This window comes from Molothrus ater, chromosome 19 (assembly GCF_012460135.2).
Source record: "Molothrus ater isolate BHLD 08-10-18 breed brown headed cowbird chromosome 19, BPBGC_Mater_1.1, whole genome shotgun sequence".
Classification (NCBI taxonomy): domain Eukaryota; kingdom Metazoa; phylum Chordata; class Aves; order Passeriformes; family Icteridae; genus Molothrus; species Molothrus ater.
The window spans coordinates 4088733-4111126 of NC_050496.2; the positions used below are offsets into that span (position 1 = coordinate 4088733).

The 22394-nt window shown below is 41.0% G+C and overlaps 1 protein-coding gene across 13 annotated transcripts in view; it reads left to right on the top strand.

Annotated features, from left to right (window-relative positions):
* Nucleotides 1-22394, top strand: part of TNRC6C (trinucleotide repeat containing adaptor 6C) — a 105875-nt gene that overhangs the window by 81150 nt on the left and 2331 nt on the right. For 8 of the 13 annotated variants that reach the window (XM_036394351.2, XM_054516834.1, XM_054516835.1 and 5 more), the window contains 12 exons: nucleotides 2602-2775; nucleotides 3993-4139; nucleotides 4544-4666; nucleotides 5991-6074; nucleotides 7162-7393; nucleotides 9304-9471; nucleotides 10544-10735; nucleotides 11264-11407; nucleotides 14125-14241; nucleotides 16506-16703; nucleotides 17978-18048; nucleotides 19739-19878. In XM_036394351.2, coding sequence (XP_036250244.2) covers nucleotides 2602-2775; nucleotides 3993-4139; nucleotides 4544-4666; nucleotides 5991-6074; nucleotides 7162-7393; nucleotides 9304-9471; nucleotides 10544-10735; nucleotides 11264-11407; nucleotides 14125-14241; nucleotides 16506-16703; nucleotides 17978-18048; nucleotides 19739-19878 — 1790 coding nt within the window. The remainder of the gene's footprint in view (nucleotides 1-2601; nucleotides 2776-3992; nucleotides 4140-4543; nucleotides 4667-5990; nucleotides 6075-7161; nucleotides 7394-9303; nucleotides 9472-10543; nucleotides 10736-11263; nucleotides 11408-14124; nucleotides 14242-16505; nucleotides 16704-17977; nucleotides 18049-19738; nucleotides 19879-22394) is intronic. The other 5 variants (XM_054516836.1, XM_054516839.1, XM_054516838.1 and 2 more) reach the window with 3 other exon arrangements.

A 22394-nucleotide genomic window follows, 5' to 3' on the forward strand; every position in this document is an offset into this window, starting at 1 on the left:
GACTATTGCATTTCCTCCAGCTTTCTTTTGCCTAATTCCTCTTTGATTTGAAGATAACTTCATTTTAGATAAGATTTTATTACTTGAACTTCCTCTCTTAGGAAAGGATTTTTTTATTTCCATCTTTTTTTTTAAGAAGTCAGTGTGTATTTTCTGCCAGATACTTCTGTAACTGACTTTATACAAAGACCTCTGGCAGATTCATCAGCCTCTCATCTGCCTGTTGAGACATTTTGATTCATGAAGTGGCAGTTGTTGGCAGGTGACTGCCAAAGTGTCCAGGCATCCTCCGCTAAATTGTCCATATCTCATAGGACTAAAAACCTTTGAGTAATTCCACTTGCATTCTGTCACATTTGATATGTGAGACTATTGTGAGAGACTTCCCAAAATCCTAAAAATCACCAGTGTGGTGCTGCTTTGTGTTAGATAACTCTAGTAGAAAACACCACTACCAGTAGGATTTTATGGGTGTGCCAAGTCCCTTCAAAAAAGTTAAAAGCAGTGCTGGATTGAGCATTAATGTGATGATTCAATTTTTAATTGAGTAGCCTGAGGAAGAAGTGTAACATAAATTTGTAAGAAAATCACTGAAGAGGAAAGGTTAGGTAGAAAAGATTGTTCTTCAAGAAACAATTATTACATAAAGGATCCTGAGAAATAATGGGTCAGAAACCACTGTGAGCAGTAAAATTGTCCTCTAGTCTGGCTTGAAAATGCTAAAGGGTGCTTTAATTTGACCAACTAAAATACTTCATGTTAAATGAATTGATTTTAGTTCAGTTATTGAGCACAGATTTGTGCAGCACAGTGCAACACGTTCAAATTAAATAAAATAGAACCAGGTGAATATGAACAAAATGTTATAAACTCACACAAAGCCATTTGCTGCAATTCAGCCAAGGAACACACTTATGAAGGAGTCTGGAAATGAAATGCCTGGGTCTCCAGTGTGTCCTTCACCATCCTTGGCACTGCCTATTTCCAAATTGAGAAAAAATAATATCAGTAAGGCAAGACTTGAATAAATTTGGGGGGTAGGGAGGGTTTTTCATGGTCAGTAGGTCTGTTCACATAGGGAACAATGGCATCTGAAGGGGAGAGCGAGCACCAAGCTTGAAATTATTTTCACTTTGAAGGGGGAAGGGTAGAATTGTAAACATGTGTCTGTGATCTAAAGAGAAATCCTTGAACCTGTTACTGTCATGCAAGCTGCAGTTGTTTGTGGAGTGTGACTGATGTCCAGTAGAATGTAAAATATCTCAAGCTGAAAGGCCTTGGGGATATCATTAGAAAATGTCAGTGTCCCCCTCAGGATAGTCAGATAGGATGTCAAGTGTCACTTTGCCTGATAGTAAAGAAACTTTTCCTTTGCATCAAAGGAGAGCTGTAGAAAATGCATTTTTCAGGATTAACTTAAAACATATAATTCACTGAGCATGCTTGCTGCATTAGGTCATCTGTTTGGGTATGTGGTAAGCAGACTGGGCTTCTTTTTCAACAAAGGAGGTTCACCAGTATCTCACAGTCTTCTGGGGCATTGAATTTATTGGTTGAAATAAAGCTCCTCACCTCTTTAAAGAGCCTTTCCTTACAATGATCATACTGCCTGAAAAACACCAACCCAGCACACTGCAAATTAAAGCTTTTTCTCTCTGCCTATTTTTTTGGAGCCCTACTTTGTACACAGTGTTATTTGATCATGCTTACCCCAGGCTTCCCAGACATCAAAGCACAGTTTGAGCTAGAACTCAGTGCCCCACTGAAACACGAGCAGAGATCTACCTGTTTGATGGGGGGTGCTCTAATTTATTTTATTTTCTGCCTTGCTGTTTGCCCCCTGTGGGGGCTGCCTCCTGTGCATCAGATCCACGCTCAGCTGTGCTTCCTCACAGCCCAGTTAGCAGAGAGGGCTCCTCCTGCCTTGCTAAAATCTGCCTCCTCCTGGGGATGTTCAGGAAGGCTGCCCAGCTGATATTGTCATTCCTGGGGTTGATGGTTTGTGTTCACTGGCTGCCTTGCAGTGTAATGTTTCAGAGTGGGGTATTAATAACTCAGCGCTGTGTGAATATTAAAAGAGGCTCATGTGTCTCAGTTAGGAAAGGGGATTAATGCAAAAATGCTTTTTTAAGAGCAGAGCTATGATGTGGAACCAAATCCCGACTGGTGTCAAATAAGCTGATGTGGCCTTTCCCAAGTTTTGGGTTTGTTAAAGTGCTGGTTTGTGTCTGGAGTTTTCCAGACAGACAGAGGGGTTTGCCTGAAATGTGCTGGGCCTCTCCTCTTCCACCTTTCAGTCTGGTGGAGAAGAAAGGAGAAAACCTAAGTGGGGAGGAGGCCACATGATAGCTCTGCAATCAGCTGCTAAAATCCTTCCTTTCCTCTGGAAAGGTGGGTGAGGGTGCATTTGGGGGATTAAGTACAACAAAGTTACCAAAAACAGTACCTTAATCCTGTTTCTCTCTTTCTTCTCCCTTCACTCCATGCTTTCCATTCCCTGTTACTCATCCCTTTCTTTATGTATCTCTTTTTACTCATCCTCACCCTCCTGTGTCTCCATGGGACTCTGGTTGGTGCTGTGGGCTCCTGGCACGCACACAGCTCACCCTTTCTTTCTCCAATCAGGATGGCGGCCTAGTGGAAGAGCCCACTACTTCACCATTTTTGCCTTCACCAAGCCTGAAGCTCCCCCTTTCAAACAGTGCACTCCCTAATCAGACCCTGGGCGGGATTGCCTCAGGGCTGGGCATGCAAAACTTGAATTCTTCTAGACAGGTAAGGCTGTTGGGGGAGATCCCAAAGGGAATTTGGCTCTCTTGGAGTAGCTGCTAGTGCCTGTCAGCCTCTTTCCCAGGATAAACAGGTTTAAACTGGAGGTGCAACAGCTTTGTTCATGTGAAATATCAGAGAGGAGCTGCCTGCTGTGTAAATGTTTCACCTTACAGGACATAAAAGAACTGTGTAGTTGTAATTAGCCTGCTGATGACACATATCCATCCAGAAGAGACTGTAGTGTTGTGGATTTATACCCCTGAACTCTGGTGTGGCTCTGCCTCCATTGATGAGAAATCTCTTTTCTTGAGGCATTGCTAATTGTCCCAGACTGTAAGGCAGGGAGATTGCTCCAATTCATCTTTCCTGGCTGGTATAAATATTCTGTGATGAGATGGGGCTTTTTTATTCCTGCTCCAAGTGTCAAGGCATCTCAGAGTTTTAACAGGTGATAAGAAAGAAACTGGGCTTCCAGCACCTGGGTGAGGTAGAGCATTGAGTTAAGGGGTTGTTTTGGCCTCTGTGTAGAACAGGTGAGAGGGAAAGAAAAGGAGAGGAGGTGAAGGGTGTGATAACTGATAACCACCGTGAGAGTGAGAAGCCATTATGTACTGTTGATTATGACAAGGTTATTTTTGCCATCAAACTGAAGTCCCAGCAAAGATATGAAATAACAACACAGAAAAACTTCATCATTCTGTTGTGGCTCTTTATTATGTATATTTTTTTAAAGTCAGTTTTCTTAAGGCAATCCTTGTCCAGCACTTACAGCCCATTAAGCACAGCTTTCCAAAGCAGTCTCCACTAATAGCATGTCCATTATCAGTAGCTTTGTAAAATGACTAAGTAAAAAAACTGCTTAGCCAGCTGGAGGATGGGGTTACTGTGAGTTTAATGCCTCCATTCTCCTGTCCCTTACTATACAAATACAAACATTTTTGGCAAGTACTTTTGATTGTTCATCTTGTGACCCTCTAGGGTCCTGCATCCTTATAAAAACCATCTTCAACTTCAGCTGCCTTTTGTTCAGGCAGCTGTCCAAAGTTTTGGGGCTTTGGGGTGTTGGGTACACGGCAATCTTTGCCTTGCCCAATTCTAAACTTTGTATGTGCTGGTCTCTTGATTCCTGCCTGTCATAATCACTAAGAATAAAGCCTGCACAGACAAGTAGCAGCCAGGTTGTGTCACTAAGTGCCTGTGTCACTGTTGTCCTGCTGCAGATACCGAGTGGCAATCTGGGTATGTTTGGCAATAGCGGAGCAGCACAAGCCAGGACCATGCAACAGCCGCAGCAACCGCCAGTGCAACCTCTTAATTCATCCCAGCCTAGTCTTCGTGCTCAAGTGCCTCAGTTTCTATCCCCTCAGGTCAGACAACACCTCACTCATGTTTTCCCTTTCCCTGGAACTCTTCCCATGTGCTCTGTCATGCTGCTGCCTGGCTGTGTCTGTGTTATTTGTTTGTTTCCTAGGCAGGAAGATGGGGCATGGCTGAGGTGTTCTCACATGCATGTCATATAATTACCCCTGAGAGCACATTCTTGTCCTCCTTTTTGCACAATGGTGTTTCTGAGGCATTTGTTCTCATCTCTTTTTTTATAAATGAACACTTGAGTACGGTTATTATGATTGTATTAGAGCCTCTTGCTAATTTTTTTGGTAGTTCATGGTGATAATAACATTGTCCAGCTGATGTGACTCTTATTAATGGCTCACACAGTTACCACTGTTAGAATTAAATGTACAACGTTTAACACTCTTCTCTCCTTTAGGTTCAAGCACAGCTTTTGCAGTTTGCAGCAAAAAACATTGGTCTCAGCCCTGCACAGTTAACCTCGCCAATTAATAATCCTCAGCATATGACGATGTTGAACCAGCTCTATCAGCTGCAGCTGGTAAGTTAAAAGACATGGCAGATAAGCTCTAAATCAGAATTGAAGGCATGAAGATAAAATAGGAGAATGACTAAATTTTTAAATGACATGACAGATCTTCAAAACAATCAGCTGCTGATTTCTTTGGTAAAGTTTCTTTTTAAAGAAGCACAGTAATTTTTTTTTTTTTTTTGCCTCGGGCTTTATAAATAGTCATTTGTGGAATAATTATCCTTTACAGCTGATCAGTGGAACTAAAAATCAGCTGTCTTCCTACTGGTGTGAATAACACAGTGTGTTCTCAAACAGCACTGGCCTGTGTGTTACATGTCAGTGGAAAGATTAAACTGGACACATGTGTCACAACAGAAAGAGAAATCTTGGCAGTGCTGGTCACCTGAGCTCCCTACAGAACTTCTTCACTTGCCTCACTGAAAAATAAAGCTTAGGGTGAATTTCCTTTAGTTAGTGGAGTGTATATTAAACACGTCATGTGATAAGAACTGCTGCTTACTTCTGTGTACTTCTGCCGTGTTTGCAAATTTTACATCTGTATTTTTAATGCATATGAAAATACTTAATTGGATTTTAAGAATATTTTAAAAAGAGATATTGTGAACTCAGTATTGGCCAGGGTTAAACATAAAAATACAGATGACAGATTAGTTCAGTTGCTGATCTCAGTGTGCTAGTCAAACTCTTTTATTCAGTGTTTGATACTGTTATTCATTTCTGATTATTTTCTCTAGTTTTGAGGAGCACAGCATTATTCTCATAATAATAGAACAGTACCCAGCTACTTGAAAAATACAGAATTCCTTTGGATTTTGAATTTATCAAAATGTTGATGAATTCATCAAAGTGTTTCAGAGAAACTTACCTTGCCAAAGAATTTGCAGAGAAATTTTACCTTGCCAAGCCAGCGACCTGAAAATTGTGGATTTTTTTCAGGAATAAAGCAGCACAAGTGATTTAGCTAGAAAGTGTTGGCAGAACTCAAAATGGCCAAACCAAAACCAGCAATCAGTATTTATACTATTTGTATAATATCATAAACTTCTATTTTAATTTTTGCTTTGTGTTACAGTTATTTCAGAAAAAAGTAGGTTCCTCTCTTTAATGACCGCTTTTTGCCATGTGGACTTATTAGTTGTTTTTGTTTTAAAAATGAACATGGGACTTAAATAAATGCATTTTTAAATGCATTTGCAACAGGATTATTACTGTTGCTTGGTGGAGCGTTTTCAGAGCACTGCAGAGTTGGCCTTTTCTGTGCTGTGGTGCAGCAGAGCAGCTGGAGGGAGCGTGCTGAGTGTGCTGTGTCTGACTGTCCCTGTCCCCACAGGCATACCAACGTTTACAAATCCAGCAGCAGATGTTACAGGCTCAGCGTAACGTTTCCGGACCCATGAGACAACAGGAGCAGCAAGTAGGTGTCCCTGCCAGCCCAATCTCTGCTTCAGGAGTTGGTTTCAGTAGCTTGGAGAGGCTCAGTGAAATTACAGCAAAGCAGCTAAAGCATCCTTAAGTCAGGGATGCAGTGCGTGCCTTGAGTGCTGGGCAGGGAGGGTGCTGAGTAAAAATAAAATAAAAAATAAAGCTCATAAATAAAAAATCAAAAAAATCCACAGCCTTGCTGGAGGAAATCTCTTCAGCCCTTTGCACAGGCAGTTTGTATTTGGAAGGAGGTGTGCAGTGTGTTGTTTTACTGTAGAGAAAGGCAGAGTGTTTGTTGTTACAGCAAAAAAAGCATCCTTAAGTCAGGGATGCAGTGCGTGCCTTGAGTGCAGGGCAGAGGGGGTGCTGAGTACAAATAAAATAAAAAATAAACTTTTAAATAAAAAATTAAAAAAATGCACAGCCTTGCTGGAGGAAAGCTCTTCAGCCCTTTGCACAGGCAGTTTGTATTTGGAAGGAGGTGCAGTGTGTTGTTTCACTGTAGAGAAAGGCAGAGAAGTGCAGTGTGTTTGAGTGGATTGCCCACTGACGGGTGTTTGTTGTTACAGCAAAGCAGCTAAAGCATCCTTAAGTCAGGGATGCAGTGCGTGCCTTGAGTGCTGGGCAGGGAGGGTGCTGAGTAAAAATAAAATAAAAAATAAAGCTCATAAATAAAAAATAAAAAAATCCACAGCCTTGCTGGAGGAAATCTCTTCAGCCCTTTGCACAGGCAGTTTGTATTTGGAAGGAGGTGTGCAGTGTGTTGTTTTACTGTAGAGAAAGGCAGAGTGTTTGTTGTTACAGCAAAAAAAGCATCCTTAAGTCAGGGATGCAGTGCGTGCCTTGAGTGCTGGGCAGGGAGGGTGCTGAGTAAAAATAAAATAAAAAATACAGCTTATAAATAAAAAATCAAAAAAATCCACAGCCTTGCTGGAGGAAAGCTCTTCAGCCCTTTGCACAGGCAGTTTGTATTTGGAAGGAGGTGTGCAGTGTGTTGTTTCACTGTGGACAAAGGCAGAGGAGTGCAGTGTGTTTGTGGATTGCCCACTGACGGGTGTTTGTTGGCTCTCTCCCTGCAGGTTGCACGTACAATCAATAACATGCAGCAGCAGATCCAGCAGCACCAGCGCCAGCTGGCCCAGGCCCTGCTTATGAAGCAGCAGCCTCCCCCTCCACATCTATCTTTGCACCCCTCTGCAGGCAAATCAGCCATGGATAGCTTTTCACCCCATCCCCAGGCTCCCGGCCTTCCTGACCTGCAGACCAAAGAGCAACAGTCTTCACCGAACACCTTTGCTCCTTACCCTCTTGGTGAGTGTCCTCCTGCAGCAGCTCCTCGCTGGGAGCCCATCTCCTCAATTTACACCTCAATATTTTGCTCCACACTGTGACAAATACATCTATCTAAATATATATATCTATATATTTATGTATCTCTATATATATATAAATATATATATATATATATATATATATTTAGATAGGTATATTTAGATAGATATATAAATGTATAGGTATAGAATAGATATATATAGATAAAATATACAGATAGATATAGATAGATATAGATGTATCGAGAGAGAGAGAAATATATATAATTATAATTTTTATATATACATATATGTGTGTTTGGTTTTTTGTTTATTAAATAGCACTGAAATCACAGAACAAAGTCATACCTTTGTGGTGGCTGTACCTGCTCACCTGTGTTCTGCCTACAAATATCAGAATATTTGCCTAATTAACTACTTATATATCACAGAATAATGAGGTTGGAAGAGACTTCTAAGATTGAGTCCAACCCATGCCCTATGTTGCTATTTATGAACTGAATATAAACAGCATCATGTTGTAAAATATACAGATGTCATATTGATAAACAGGAATATCATCTGGGAAAATGTTGTGCAAAGTCATCTTTCTGCTGTAATCAGCACTGTGAGGGATCAGTTTTGGTCGATGTATTTCAAGAAATGCGTGGATCAGTTTGAAGGAATGCAGAAAGATTGTAGTGGAGCTGATTAAACGTTTCAAAAACACAATTGGTAAGGAAAAAAATGAAATCCTCTGCTCAGAAGTCTAAAGAGAAGATTTAAGAATCTTCAAAAATGTAAGGGAGAGCTAGGAAGGCATTTTCTTGCATTTCCTAATGCAAGAGGTAATAAACTTAAGTTGCATAAAAGAAGATCTAGTCAGGCATTAAGGATCACTTAAGCAGAGTAGAGTACTGGAATAAATTATTTAGGAAGTTCCTGAAATCTTTACCAGCATTTTCTGGTAGGTTAGACATAGATCTGTCAAATATGATTGAAGTCAAAATAATTGATTGGGCCTGGATACAGAGGGAAGAGAGCAACCTTTCAGACCTGTTTGCTGTGTGATTGTTTGATGTATGCTACAGACTTCCTTTTTGACATAAAGGAATTAATTTAATCTCTTTGTGACTCTCTTTATGCTGAATACAATAGCATTGCCAAGCTTTATCTGCCATGCAGCAGTTAAGAAGGTAATTCTGACTGCTGTGGTGAGCTGTTGTGGCTGAGAGCATCAGAATGCAAAAAAATTTGTGAATTAAAGGCCTAACTCTGAGAGGGTCTTATGATATCTCAGCTTTCTGTGATCTGCTAACATTCAGGATTATATATCAAGAAAGACCCAGATTCATGTCACAGAAGCATTTCAAAATTATTCCCTTAATAACAGTCTGAGTGATTCTGTTCTGTGTATACAAAATAGAAACCAGTTAGTGCAGAACCTGCTATGAAAAACAGCAGCTGTTTTTCTGACCTTTAATTGCTTCCTTTTTTGGGGGATTTTTAGCAAAATGAAGTGGCAGACATCGTGGGGGGATGCTGGGGAGACATGAGGAATGTTTTGGCTTAGCCATGGAATGGTGCAGACTGGTTTAAACTCAACATTCTGGTGCATTCTTCCAAGAAAAGTGAAGAGACTGCAAGTAGAAACACTGACAGCTTTAAAATATTATCCCTACATCTTGTTTCCCCCCCTTTTTACCAAGGTTTTAACTTTCTTCTAAATTCATTGTAGTTCTGTTAGTGTTCCATAAAAGCAAAAATTCTTTAAAATGTGCATTGAAAATGCCACACATGCATACAGATACCTGAAAATCAATATTGAGTATTTCTTGTGACTGGATTTCAAATCCAGCTTTTCAGTCCCTCAGTGTATGATGGATTTCTAAGGATCTCTTTCCCCCCCAGCTGGACTGAACCCGAACATGAATGTAAATAACATGGACATTACTGGTGGTTTGTCAGTGAAGGACACTTCTCAGTCCCAGTCTCGCCTTCCTCAGTGGACACACCCCAACTCAATGGATAATCTGTCTAGTGCTGCTTCTTCTCTTGACCAGAACTCCAGCAAGCACGGTAATGTCCCCTGGCATTGTCCCCCCCATGTCCCCCTGCCTTGCCTGGCTTTTGGTGATTGCAGCCACAGTGCAATTGCAATTCTTTCTCTCGTGTTCCTTTTTTGTGTAAGTGCTCACAAATGCTTGGTAGTCTCTAAACCTCTGAGATTTTATAGATGGTTTCTGCAGTGAAGGGCTTGCAGCTGTCACTCCCTGCATGCAGTGTAGAATGTATTTTTCATGTGTTGAATTTTGTTGCTGAGAACATGGAGTTCAAGTAAAACAAGCCTTAAGTGTTGGCAAAACAAGTTCCACAATCTTCCCCTTATTCCAGACCTACATACCTTCAATCCAAAAAAACTTTACATTGGCTTTCTCCCACAATTTTTCCAGTATTATCAACCTTTCCTTGTGCAGAGTATGATGGATTACATAGTTACTCAGCCTAGAGTTAGGGGCAAAAAATTCTTACTTTTCCAGAAGGGATTGCTAATCTGTTTGAACACCTTTATCCTTAACGCCTCCAGTATCCTGAGCCAGTTATTCCTTTATTTCCTGTATCAAATTTATTCTGTTAGAACATGGGGCTCTGTTAACTTTATTATATCCTGGATTTTATTCTGAGCAGCATGAATTACTTCTTTTACAGCAGTTTTTTATTCTGCAAGTAGCTGCACTGCTGATGCCAAATTGTTGTTTGATAGTTTGTAGGAACATGAGAACAGCCATTTCAAATCATCCATCCTGTCAGCACTGAATGCCTGGGAAAGGATGAGATGAGGGATATTCCTTGGTATGCTGCCTCAGCAAGTTCCTATTTACCAACAGTGTGATGATTTGAATTACTTAGTCTCTTTTTGGCAGGAATTTAATGCAGAATTCTTTAACTTGAGTATCTAGATTGTACCAGCAACGTGTCTCTCATCTGTAATCCCTGCTAGGGCTTCAGATGCCATTAAGCTTGGCTTACTGCATTTGCATTTTAGTTTTCTTTTTATCTTTGTAATACAGAAAGGAAAAAAAAAGGCAAATAATAACAAAACATATCCTGCTGGAATTCCATCCTACAACCTCTGTTTGACTCCTTGCAGGTGCTATCCCTGGAGGTTTGAGTATTGGTCCTCCGGGCAAGTCCTCCCTCGATGACTCCTACGGCCGCTATGATCTGATGCAGAACAGTGAGTCTCCTGCCAGCCCACCTGTAGCTGTTCCTCACAGCTGGTCACGTGCCAAATCCGATAGTGATAAGATTTCCAATGGCTCCAGCATAAACTGGCCACCAGGTAACTCAATCCAAGCCTTGCTGCTGGGCTGGTGTCCCTCAAACGTGTTGTTGAGTCCTCCTGATGTGTAGGAGTGTGGCATTCACACTCTGAAAAATCCCTTTGCCCAGGGTTTTTCTCCTGGGAAGCTGAGAAGCCTCAGAGAAAAGGAAAACAATTATTTAATTTGCTTCTCCTGTGTTTTGCTCATGTGGAATGTGTTTGGAGATTGTTTCATTAGTTTCTGCTGTGAATTATTTTGACTCATTGGCCAGTCAGGGCCAAGCTGTGTCAGGACTCTGTAAGGAGTCACAAGTTTTCATTATTATCTTTTTAGCATTCAGTAAGCATCCTTTCTGTATTCTTTAGTATAGTTCAGTATAGTATTCCTTAATATAATACAGTATTATAAAATAATAAATTAGCCTTCTGAGAACATGGAGTCAGAATCATCATTCCTCCCTTCATCAGGGCACCCTGTAAATACAACACAGGAGCTTTGGAGAATTACAACCTCACACATTTCTCTTCTTATTGTGTTGGAAACAGAGTTTCACCCAGGAGTGCCATGGAAAGGACTGCAGAATATTGATCCTGAAAATGACCCTGATGTTACTCCTGGCAGTGTTCCAACTGGGCCTACCATAAACACCACGATACAGGATGTGAATCGCTATCTGCTCAAGAGTGGAGGTAAACAACAAACTGCTTCCACATCTGTGCATCATATTCTTTTCCCTTCCAAAAAAGGGTTGGCCTCATTTGTTAAAGATTAACATATTTTTTGCATGTGCTCCTAATCTAATAATGCTTCTGCTCAGAACTGTCACTGAATATCCAGAAATAATTGTTTTAAAAGAAGGGATTAAGAAGTTTCTTGTTTTCCGTGGGAATGTAAATACTTTTATATTGGAAAAGGCTGTGAGATGTAATTTAAACTTCTGTGGTCACTGGAAGTTTTTCTGACCTGTATCACAAGGTTTTGAACAATATTTTGCTCTCCACACTGCCCACCCTCCTCCATACTTTGTGAAATTCTCAGAAGACTCAATACAAAGTTCCACAGTGTTGCTGAGATAGCAGGCTTCTGGTACATTAATTAATTGTAGCTTTGTTAGAAGATCAGTAAGGAAAATAAATTAGAACTGGTTTATCTCCAAAACCATAAAAGAAAAAAATTGGGAATTGACTAGTAAACTAATATTTCCCAGTGCTATTTCCATTCCTTTTGTCTTGGCAGTGCTTTCTTCAGAATAAAAAGGGAATTCTATTAAACAAGAAAGGATTGTGACTGTGCTACCTGTTAGCCACATGTGCTGGAAGTTGATCAAGGGAAAGGTGGCTTGGTTAATTGTGATCTGAGTGCCAAAATAACCAAGTTATCTGCACTCTGTCAGAGCACTGCAGTTGGCACAGGAAGAGCATAACCAGGCTGTCCAGAAGGACCTGTCAGGAGTGAAAATGTGGGGTTTGTTTTAACAGTTACATCTGTGATACCAGCACAGATTGTAAATCTGTGACTCCCTTGAAGTGGGGGTCCAGCTCTGGGATTTTTACCTCAGGTAAGGGATGTGAAACATGAGGGAAAGGAATGCAAAGTGTTGATTTTGGTTGTCTCTTAGCAAGAAGCAGCCTTTCTTTCAGCTGAAACATGAAGTATTTGGCTAATGAGTAAGGTTGAATTAACTTGAATGACTCCAAAGTGCTTCCAAGGGGACAGGCAGGTTTGAAGTTATAAAAAGAAAAGCTGTAAAATGTTTAATTCAGTGGCACTTCAAATAGAGTTCACCCAAGAAATATTCCTCAGGCCAGAAGCCTAAATGTACAGAGCTCTACCTGTAAAATCAGATGAGATCCACTACAGGTCTTGCTGCTTTAGAGGAGGAACATGAGCTCTGTGGGTGCATAATGTGCCTGTGGAATGAAGAAATAACTCCTCTCCTTAGAGAGAGTCAGCAAAGATGGTCTTAGCAGAAGTAAACAGGCCCTCAAGAGGTCAGACCTTCTTAAAACCAGTGCCTCTGGGGGGTCAGTGTGTGCTTCTTTTCCTCATTAGCTTTTTAGCTTGGTAATAATACAATTTTAATAAAAACTCTAGTTGCAGAATCTGTTTCTTTCTGCTTGTATAACTGCAGCCTGAAGCACAGAGCTTGTGCTGACAGACAGAGCTGCTCCCCAGGTGAAGGGTCAGGCTGTGGGGTGTGCTGTCCTTGCCCTGTACACTTAGAAGCAGGTAAAACTTCAGCTTTTGGGTCGATTTTTGCTTTGCCCTGTTTGCTAATGAAGCTTTGCAGGCTCAGCTTCTATGAGCTGAGAGTTGTAGCCACAAGGAATCAAGACCATTTTCAACTCTGTGAGCTTTTCAGTCTGCTGTAATTCCATATTCCATATCTGCTATAACCCTAATTCCATAGTTCCTGCCTGGGAATAGATTATTTCCAGACAAGACCTGATACAGAGTTCTGTTCCCTTAAACTGATGTCTGCATCAGTGTCCCTTGGAGCACAGGGAGGCTGCTTTAGGTGAAGTTTGGTTGGTTGCTGTTCCAATTGAAAACAAAGCCTGTGGTTTTTATTGAGCTGTGAGGGATGAGATTGTCCTTTTACTTCCTCCCTTCTACCTCACACAGTGCTCTTTGCTACAGAGCTCACCCCTTTTTATTAGTCAGTTAAAGATGTTTCAGTATCAGAGCTCATCTCTGTGTGTCAGGAATGATAAGTCACCCAGGATACACACTTGATTTTGTTGGTGGCTAGAGAGAATCATTCCAGCTCTCCTGGTCTTTGCAATGAAGATTTTTGATTTTATGTTCAGTTTCTTTGATTTGCTGCCAGTAAGGAAATTGTGCATGTGCTTAGATTATAAATGATTTACTGAGGTGGTTTTGTGCTATTTCATTTATGTTATCGGTTTGAGAAGAGATTGCTGAAATATATCTTCGCTTTTACTGAAAGTCTGCAAAAATTTAAAGATACTTGTGGGCTTTAGGATGTAGGGGAAATGTTTACCTCGAGTAATTTAGGACAGATCACCCGTGGTAAGAGGTTAATTTATCATACACATCTCTGCTGATCTACAATTCCCATTGCCTAAGTCAGCTGGCAGAGGACATTTATAATTGAAGCCTGTTCCTCTGAGACTAAACACTTTAACAGTGACTTTTTGAGTCATGTATCTTAAAGGAAATGCAGAATTTACCTTCTGCACTACAACTGTTCCTGTGCCAGCTTTCTTCTCTTTCCTTCTACTTTATCATGCTTCCAGCAACATTTCATTCCTAGACTTCAGAGACCAGGCTGATTAAGGAGAATGCCTTGCATGGTTTGTATTTGCACATAACAGATTTGCTTATTTCACACCAAACATCATTATGCCCATCTTTCTTAGTTGCTTCTCTGCTGGTTCTGCAGGGTCATCCCCAACATCATCTCAGAATGCCACGCTGCCTTCATCGAGTGCCTGGCCGCTTAGTGCCTCCGGCTACAGTAGCTCTTTCAGCAGCATTGCATCTGCACCTAGCATTGCAGGTACGGCCTTTCTGCTTCCACAGCTTCTGCATTCCCAGGAAAAGGCCCTAGGGAGTGCTTTTCCAGTGCTTGCAGGAGTGCTGCCCCAGGCACAGGTGTGTTTGGAGCCCTGTGCTGGGTGGCAGCTCTCCTGGCAGCTCTGCGGTGGGGAGTGGTGGATGGTGAGCCTGGGACTGCGCTGAGGAAAAATGGATTTATTCCACCTGCTGTCACTCTGGCATCGAGATCTGTGGGGGAGGAACACTGCCCAGGGCCTCAGCAGGAACAGACCCTTCCAGGAAGAGCTGATGTGAAATTTGTGTAAAAAACTCACCGTTAAAAGTGACACACCTTCAGCTCAGAAAAAGCTTCAGTAGTACCTCCAAGGGGTGCTTTTTGCATGGCTCTTGGGGTTTGTTTTGGGGCTCTTCAGTGTCTTTTAATAGTCAGGCCAAAGCCTGATGCTCCCCTCTATGGGTGAGCTAAATAATTACCCCATTTTCTTTACTGAGCTCTAAATTCTGGAGCTTCTTTTTGCAAAACATGGAAACTTGCTTGCAAACTGGCTGCCTAAATATGCAGTTTGTCCCATTATAAATTTTTATTGGGCTGTATAGGTGGATTAGATAAGAAGATGCTGATCCACTGAAACCCCTCCACTTCTCTGAGGGTGCAGCCTCTGGGTCAGGCTACAGAATGCAAAACAAAAAGAACTTGCTTGGGATGTTTTCCTCCAGTGAAAGGAAAAGAAAGGAGTGGCTTGCTTTTCTTTATCTGCCATGCATTTCTGCTTTATTTGCTGCCTTGTTTTTGGTTGTTTTTGCAGTGTCATCTAATGTTTGTGTTACCTCCATGACAAGTAGTGACATAGCAACACCTGGCCTGTGGTGCTGTGCCTGTCTTGGGTGCCCCAGCACAGGCTGGGCTGCTCTGAGCTCTCAAACTCAGACTTCCTCCTCTCCTCTCACCATTTTACCCTCATTAATGTCCTCATTGTCATTGTCAAATTATTTCTGTTGCTACAATTTGCTAGAAGATGGGAGAGTGGTTGCCCTTTCACTTAAATAGTTATACTTAAATATGAAATAATTGAGTTAAACGATTTAGATAAATGGAGGCAATCTGGGGAATGTGTGTGTATGTAACTGAGTCTGGGATTTTGCAACTGGTAAATTTGGCTTTGGGATTCATAAAATTACTCAGTGCCTGCCTGATGTCTTGAATCACTGAAACTTAAATCTGCCAGTTCTAGTTTTATAAAAATTCACAAGCTCTTTGCATCGTGAACTTTATCAGACCAATTTTTTTTTTTATTCTGTGCAATCAGCATTAAAACATTGGGGCAGCACAGTCAGAGCATCATTTGCTGGGGCAGAAGATGCAGGATTTGTGTCCCTTTTAGTCCATTGCTGCCCTCCATGTTCTGCCAATGCTGGTAACAGCAGGACTGTGCTGTGACAGGGAAACTGGGCTCTGATTGCACAGGACATGTTGGTATCAGGAGGAAAGGCTAAAGGTGAATAAAGATTTGTTTTGTTATCCATTATTGAAATCAACTCAGTCTGCCCCTCTGAATGCTGTACTGTGTCTAATGTTCTTGAGTTTGTGTTATTTTATAAAACTTTGTATTGGCAGTTAGAGCAGTAAGAGTTTGAAAACTGATCAGGGAAAAAACAAGCAACAGCAGAAGGTTATAAAGACTGAAGGGTTGTGCTGTGGTCTGACATTCTGAGGACTTAGTTTTTCTCAAAGATACTTGGAAAAAAGAGTATAGGTTACTTCAAATATTCAGAAATAAAGTTTTTGTTGGTCTTTGATCTTTAGAATTTTAATAATGGATCATAAGAACATATGGATATACTGAATTCTTTATATTAGGTAAAATGAGTTGTGAAAGAAAAAGTGTTTAGGTCCTGTTAAACCTTTGAGAGAGACAATCTTGAAGTGTTTCATTATAATTTTGGTGAAATTAGATTGCAAATACCAATGTCCATTTTCTGGACTTCTTTCCATGTATCATCTTTTAAAGGAAAACAAACCAACAGATTTTCAAAAGGGAACTTGAATGTAGCAGGTAGTGTGAGGTTCAGTAAACACAAAAGTACTGAAAATTGTGAGCAGTGGTTTAAGTAGGTTCAAATATAGGATTATTCTAATATATTCAGTGTAGGATTTGTATGACTGGATGGTTCAGAAAGTTGTTCTTGTCCTGCTTAGAAGCTGGGAGGATGTAGCCCAGGATGCCCATTGGTGAAGAACACCCAAATACTGTTTTTCTGTTGCAGGTAAACTGTCAGACATCAAGTCCACGTGGTCCTCTGGCCCAATCTCTCACACCCAAGCCTCTCTGTCCCACGAACTCTGGAAGGTACCCAGAAACACTACAGCTCCAACCAGACCTCCTCCAGGCTTAACCAACACCAAGCCATCCTCCACGTGGGGTGCCAGTCCCCTGGGCTGGACCAGCTCTTCTTACTCCTCTGGTACTCACTGCTCTCTTTTCTGCCTTCTTTTCAGCATTGTTTGCTTCTACTCTGCCTGTGAGGCTCCAGAAACCAGAGTTTTAACACAGCTGGAGTGTTCTGTGCTGGGGATGCATCTCCTGTCTCTGTATTTCACTTTGAATAAGTTGTAAATGAAGCATCTTTCAGCTGGTCATGGTGGTGATTTTACATAGGAATTGTTCAATTCCTTTAACTCCCAGCTAGGGTTTTTTTTCTCTAGTTCCTTAATTTCTAAAAATGTCTTTCAAACATGTGTCCTGTTCTGTGGTGTGGTCTAAGACTCCAGGAGGAGCCTGTGGAATTTAATATGGAACACATGGATGTAAAGCATTTAGGACCTGATGGCATTGCAGGGCCCTCAGGGAATGTCTGAATTTTTTCATGTTGACCCCTTTTTTTATATGCCTTTGTTTGCTTTAATATTAATATGAGAAGCCATGGATCTGGCTAAATATATATATCTATATTTAGATATCTCTATCAATATAAATATAGACATATATGCAGATATTACTTCTATTTTATAAAGCTCTTTTAATAATCTGATTACACACTAAGTTGAGAATTAAATTCTTCCCTCTTCCTGCCATTTATTTTGAATGTTTCTTCACCAAACTTCCACCTGGAAGGGCAGATAAAGCTGCTCCCAGGGTTCTCTCTGGAGCACTTACAGGATGCACTGTGACTCTCAAATGCCACTCATAAATATCAAGCTTGTACAGCTTCTTACTGTAAAGCACCAGGCTGAGGTTGTTAGGGCAGGTTTTTTGGTTATGTTCTTGTATCTTCAATCAGAACATTGTCAGTGCAGAAATACCTGTTTTGAATAACTCATACACATTAATCTGTCATTGACAAGAGAGCAGAGTGCTGCAGTGCTATAAAAATCTTTATTAGCAGGCAGCATTCTGAGCCTGGACATCAGAACTGCTTTTAAAATGTGTCTTCCAGATTAATTCTAATGCATCCTGAGGATCCAGCTTGTTGCAGTGCCATACCTGCATCTGTTAGTTCCCTAATATTTATTCTGGGAGTATGAAAAATGCCACAGATCTTTGAAAAGGAACAAGAGCAGCTTTTCATTCAGCAGCCGTTCCTTCCAAGGGAGGCAGTAAATCAAGATGTGAGGAATTGCAGGATTTGTTTTCAGCAGCACTGAGGCTTGTTAGTGTGTTGTGATTCCAGATGAATGTGCTGTAAGGTGCTCTCCAGAGACCTTGATGAAATGTTTTGTTGTGGAATTTGTGTTGCAGGTTCTGCATGGAGTACTGACAGCTCAGGGAGAACAAGCAGCTGGCTGGTTCTGCGGAACCTCACCCCCCAGGTAACTGCAACTGTGCAAAACTGGCCAGGAAAAAACACTGCCATTTAAGAGATGATGAGAACAGCATTCAGCAGCCTTGGCCATTTGATTCATTTGAAAGAAGAATAATTATTCTGTATTTATCACCTGTCTTCTACAGGGCATTTGTTAAGTTTTCAAAGTGCTGTCAGATCAAGTATGAATTTTCAAACCTGTAATTAGTCATTCAGTGGGCACCATTTCTCTGTGTGTAACTTTGGAGGTGAATGATGTTGTAAAGCACAGACAGAGGTGTAAAATCTGATTTTCCTATGGGTTTCCACATCCTCTACTTGTCCTTCACAGTGTCATTCCAAAGGGAGAATGTAAGCCACAAAACTTTAGATACAGACGTCCAAATTAATCTTGGGGAAAACTTAATTACATTTATGAAGTGTGTTTTCCCTTTGACTTATGTCTGGATTTCTGTGGATGTCTAATGATAAATATAATTTGTATAACCTAAATTGAGACAATTTGTCCTCTGGACTGTAGGGAATTCTTTAAAAATCGGGATATGTCCCTCAATGAAGAGAGCAATAAGTGTGTAATTAAGTACATTACTTTCACTTGTACTCACTCTTTAGCTTTTAAACACTTGTTAATTAAGCATTTAAGGTAAAATGACAACACCACAACTAACCTGTTGGAATTTTAAACCTTCTGTACTAAAAGGCACAAACCCACTAGAAAATACTACATTTGATCTGAGGCTATTAAAAAAGCTTCCAAAATTAATTAACAGCACTGGGATTAAGGGTGTGTAGTTTAATTAGAAGTGTGAAATATCACCGGTTTGGGAGATAATACTTCTTTGGAGAAAAGTGGAAAAAAACTTGTTTATTAAACAATAAAACTTAAACAATATTAAACAATAAAACCTAAAGTTAAAAAATCTAAAAACTTAATGTTAAAAAACTTAAAGTTTTAAAATAGCAACATATATAAAACAAAATAGAAGTTTTAGGATAGTAACTAATCCTTCTTCACCTTTTCCTCCATAGGTTTGGGTAATATAAAACAAAATAGAAGTTTTAGGATAGTAACTAATCCTTCTTCACCTTCTCCTCCATAGGTTTGGGTAATATAAAACAAAATAGAAGTTTTAGGATAGTAACTAATCCTTATTCTTCACCTTCTTCTCTATTGTTTTGGATAATAGAAAACAAAATAGAAGTTTTAGGATAGTAACTAATCCTTCTTCACCTTCTTCTCCATAGGTTTGGGAAATATAAAACAAAATAGAAGTTTTAGGATAGTAACTAATACTTCTTCACCTTCTTCTCCATAGTTTTGGGTAATATTTTTTAATTAGACAGAAAAGTCCACATTGTGGACTTGGAAGGATTAGTTATTGAGTTAAAAGTAAAATAATTTAAGTATAATTTCTTAATTAGATCATTTAGCCTTAAAAAACCTTATATAGAAAAATAATTAACCATTTGGTAACTTATTAGTAAAATACTATAGAACTCACAACTTATAATATGGATAAAAATAATAATAAGGATAATAGTAATAGTAAATATGGATAAATAATAATAATAAATATGGATTAAAATAAACATCTAAGTGTAAACACAAAAGCCCATCTCAAAGCCTTCAATCCCACCCTGAAGAGGAGCAGAAGAGCAGGCAGGAGGCAGCAGTAACCTTTGCCCTGTCCCTGCAGATCGATGGCTCCACGCTGCGCACGCTGTGTCTGCAGCACGGCCCCCTCATCACATTCCACTTGAACCTGACCCAAGGCAATGCTGTGGTCCGATACAGTTCCAAGGAGGAAGCAGCCAAGGCCCAGAAGTCTCTGCACATGTAAGTTCCTGCTCCTTCTTTTTTTTTTGTTAGAAAGCCATTCTAGCTCAGAAAAGATTTTCTTAGGTGTAACCGATCACTAGTTACTTCAATCTTAATTTTTAAGATTACCTAATGGGAGAGGAAAAAGTGAACTGGGGGTAGATACTGAATGAGGGGGTGTTAGAAAACTTAAATCAGCATAAATAATTGTTGTGGTGCACCCTAAGTCCCAGCTAGGTGATATCAGGGGTGTGACACATCCCCCTTTGGAGCCCTGTAGAATCAAAAATGCAGCAGCACGGGGCCTGGGGTGGACTGGGGTAACTTTATTTGATGGCAAAACCCCCCCAAGTCCAGGGTCCCAGGACCCCAAGCTGAGGGCAAACAACAGCTTATAAACAGGGGAGGTCTCAGGGGAGGATATAATCTTTAACTAATCTGAGAACAGGGGCTGGAACACAAGGCAGGGAATACAATGTGGAGGATTTCAAGGGAGGAGAACAGTTTAAGTCAACTAATGGGGTTTGGAAGGATACAAAACTGACAGGGAAATTTTTAAAGGGAAGGGCAGGCTCTGGGAGGGATTGACATTTAATGGAAGGAAGAGTAAGGAGGGTTCTGGGAAAAGGGTAGGGACAGGAGGGGTTTGAAACTTGGCAGGGAGTGGTCAGGTAACAAACAGAAAAACTGATACTGAACAGAGCTGAATAACAACGAGGGAACAAGTCTGATTTTAGAAACATAATATACAAAATGGGGGGCTTGTACCACTCCAAAGACAGGAGGAGGACAATGCAGAGGGATTGCAAAACCACAAATTAAACAGTGAATATGGCAAATAAAGAAAAAGCACTACAACAATAATATCCTCAGTTAGGACTTGTCACCTCTAAGGCCACAAAGAAGTTGTAGGATGTGATGAGGATTCCAAAGGAAGCTCAGGGAGAGCACAGGACAAGGTTTTAGCTTTAGAGGGAAACAGAGAGGGTAAAACAATGCTAAATAAGGAGTGTGTTCATGGTGGTCACCTTTTTTTTTTAAGGAGTTCTGAGAGAAGTGTATGACAACAAAATCTGCTTTTTAGGAGTTTTACAATCAATGGGAGTAATTGGCATATGTGGTAAAATCAGTGCCACTGGGCAGGATGAAGAATATCTGCTTTTTAGGAGTTTTTAAATCAGTGGGATTAATTGGCATAAGGGCATAAGTGGTAAAATGGTAAAATCAGTGCCATTGGGCAGGATGAAGAATACAGAGAGTGATGTTTCAGGAGAATTACTTGGGTATTTAGAGAACTTGGGTATTTTGAGTTGGAAAGCAATTGCCTTTATCAACGGGTTATAGAAAGTACTGAGGCAGTGGGAGCATCATTTGGCTGGAGAGCTTCTGTCCTTATTCCTGAAGAGAATTGAGGCTCCAGGACATGTCAGTTAGAGGTGGTTTCCACATGTGTAGATTTGGGTGTTTGTGGATATAGAAAGGTGGATAGAAAGCAGGACAGAGCAGGCTTGGTTGAAGAGATGGGGATTGCTTAAAGTGAGGGGATATGGTGGAAGTTTTCACCTTGATTGCAGCTTGGGGGGAGGTGGATCCCTGTCACAGAATTTCTTGGGTTGGGAGGGACATTAAAGCTCACCCAGCCCACTCCTGCCATGGGCAGGTGTCACCATAGGACACAAAACAACAGGAGTGCACACACCAAGGTGCTCTCAAGGTGAAGAAAAAGGAAGTTTATTTTCTGACTCCAACATTTATAGATTTCCAAAAGTGACAGTGGATTGGAGGGTGACAGTGCCACCTCTCCAATGACACTGGACAAACCAACACTCCATCAAATTTCTCCTCCTCCATAAAAGAATGCAAAACAACAAGTTATTTACAGAAGGCGTGTGAGAAAGTTCGTTACAAGAATGTAAACATCAGAAAATCTTAAAAAATCAGGGTGACAGGCAGGGACACCTCCCACTATCCCAGGCTGCTCCAAGCCCCATCCAGCCTGGCCTTGGACATTCCAGGGATCCAGGGGCAGCTTCTCTGGGCACCTGTGCCAGGGCCTTGGACATTCCAGGGATCCAGGGGAGGCTTCTCTGGGCACCTGTGCCAGGGCCTGCCCACCCTCACATTTTCCCCATACCCCATCTAACCCTGCTCTGTGTCAGGCTGAAGCCATTCCCCTTTGTCCATAGTCTCTGTCCATGTTCCCTGGAGGATCCTTCAGGCATGGGAAGGGTGCAGTTAGGTCAGGAGTTAGGACTTCCTGACCCTTCCACTAAACAGCCTGAATCGCCCCCTGAGACAGCCCCTGCACAAGCTCCAACACCACAAACAAAGTCAGCACCAATCCTCACCCCCCAGTCAAAAGCAACCCCACTCCCTCTGAATAAAGCATGGCCACCCCACTAAAATCTGATTGGACTGACAACAGACCCCCACTATAGTAGGGGTAGTAACTCCAACACACCCCCTATAGCAAGCTCCCCCACCACCACAACCAACCCTATCTCAAGGCCATAACCACATAACCCTACCCCAAC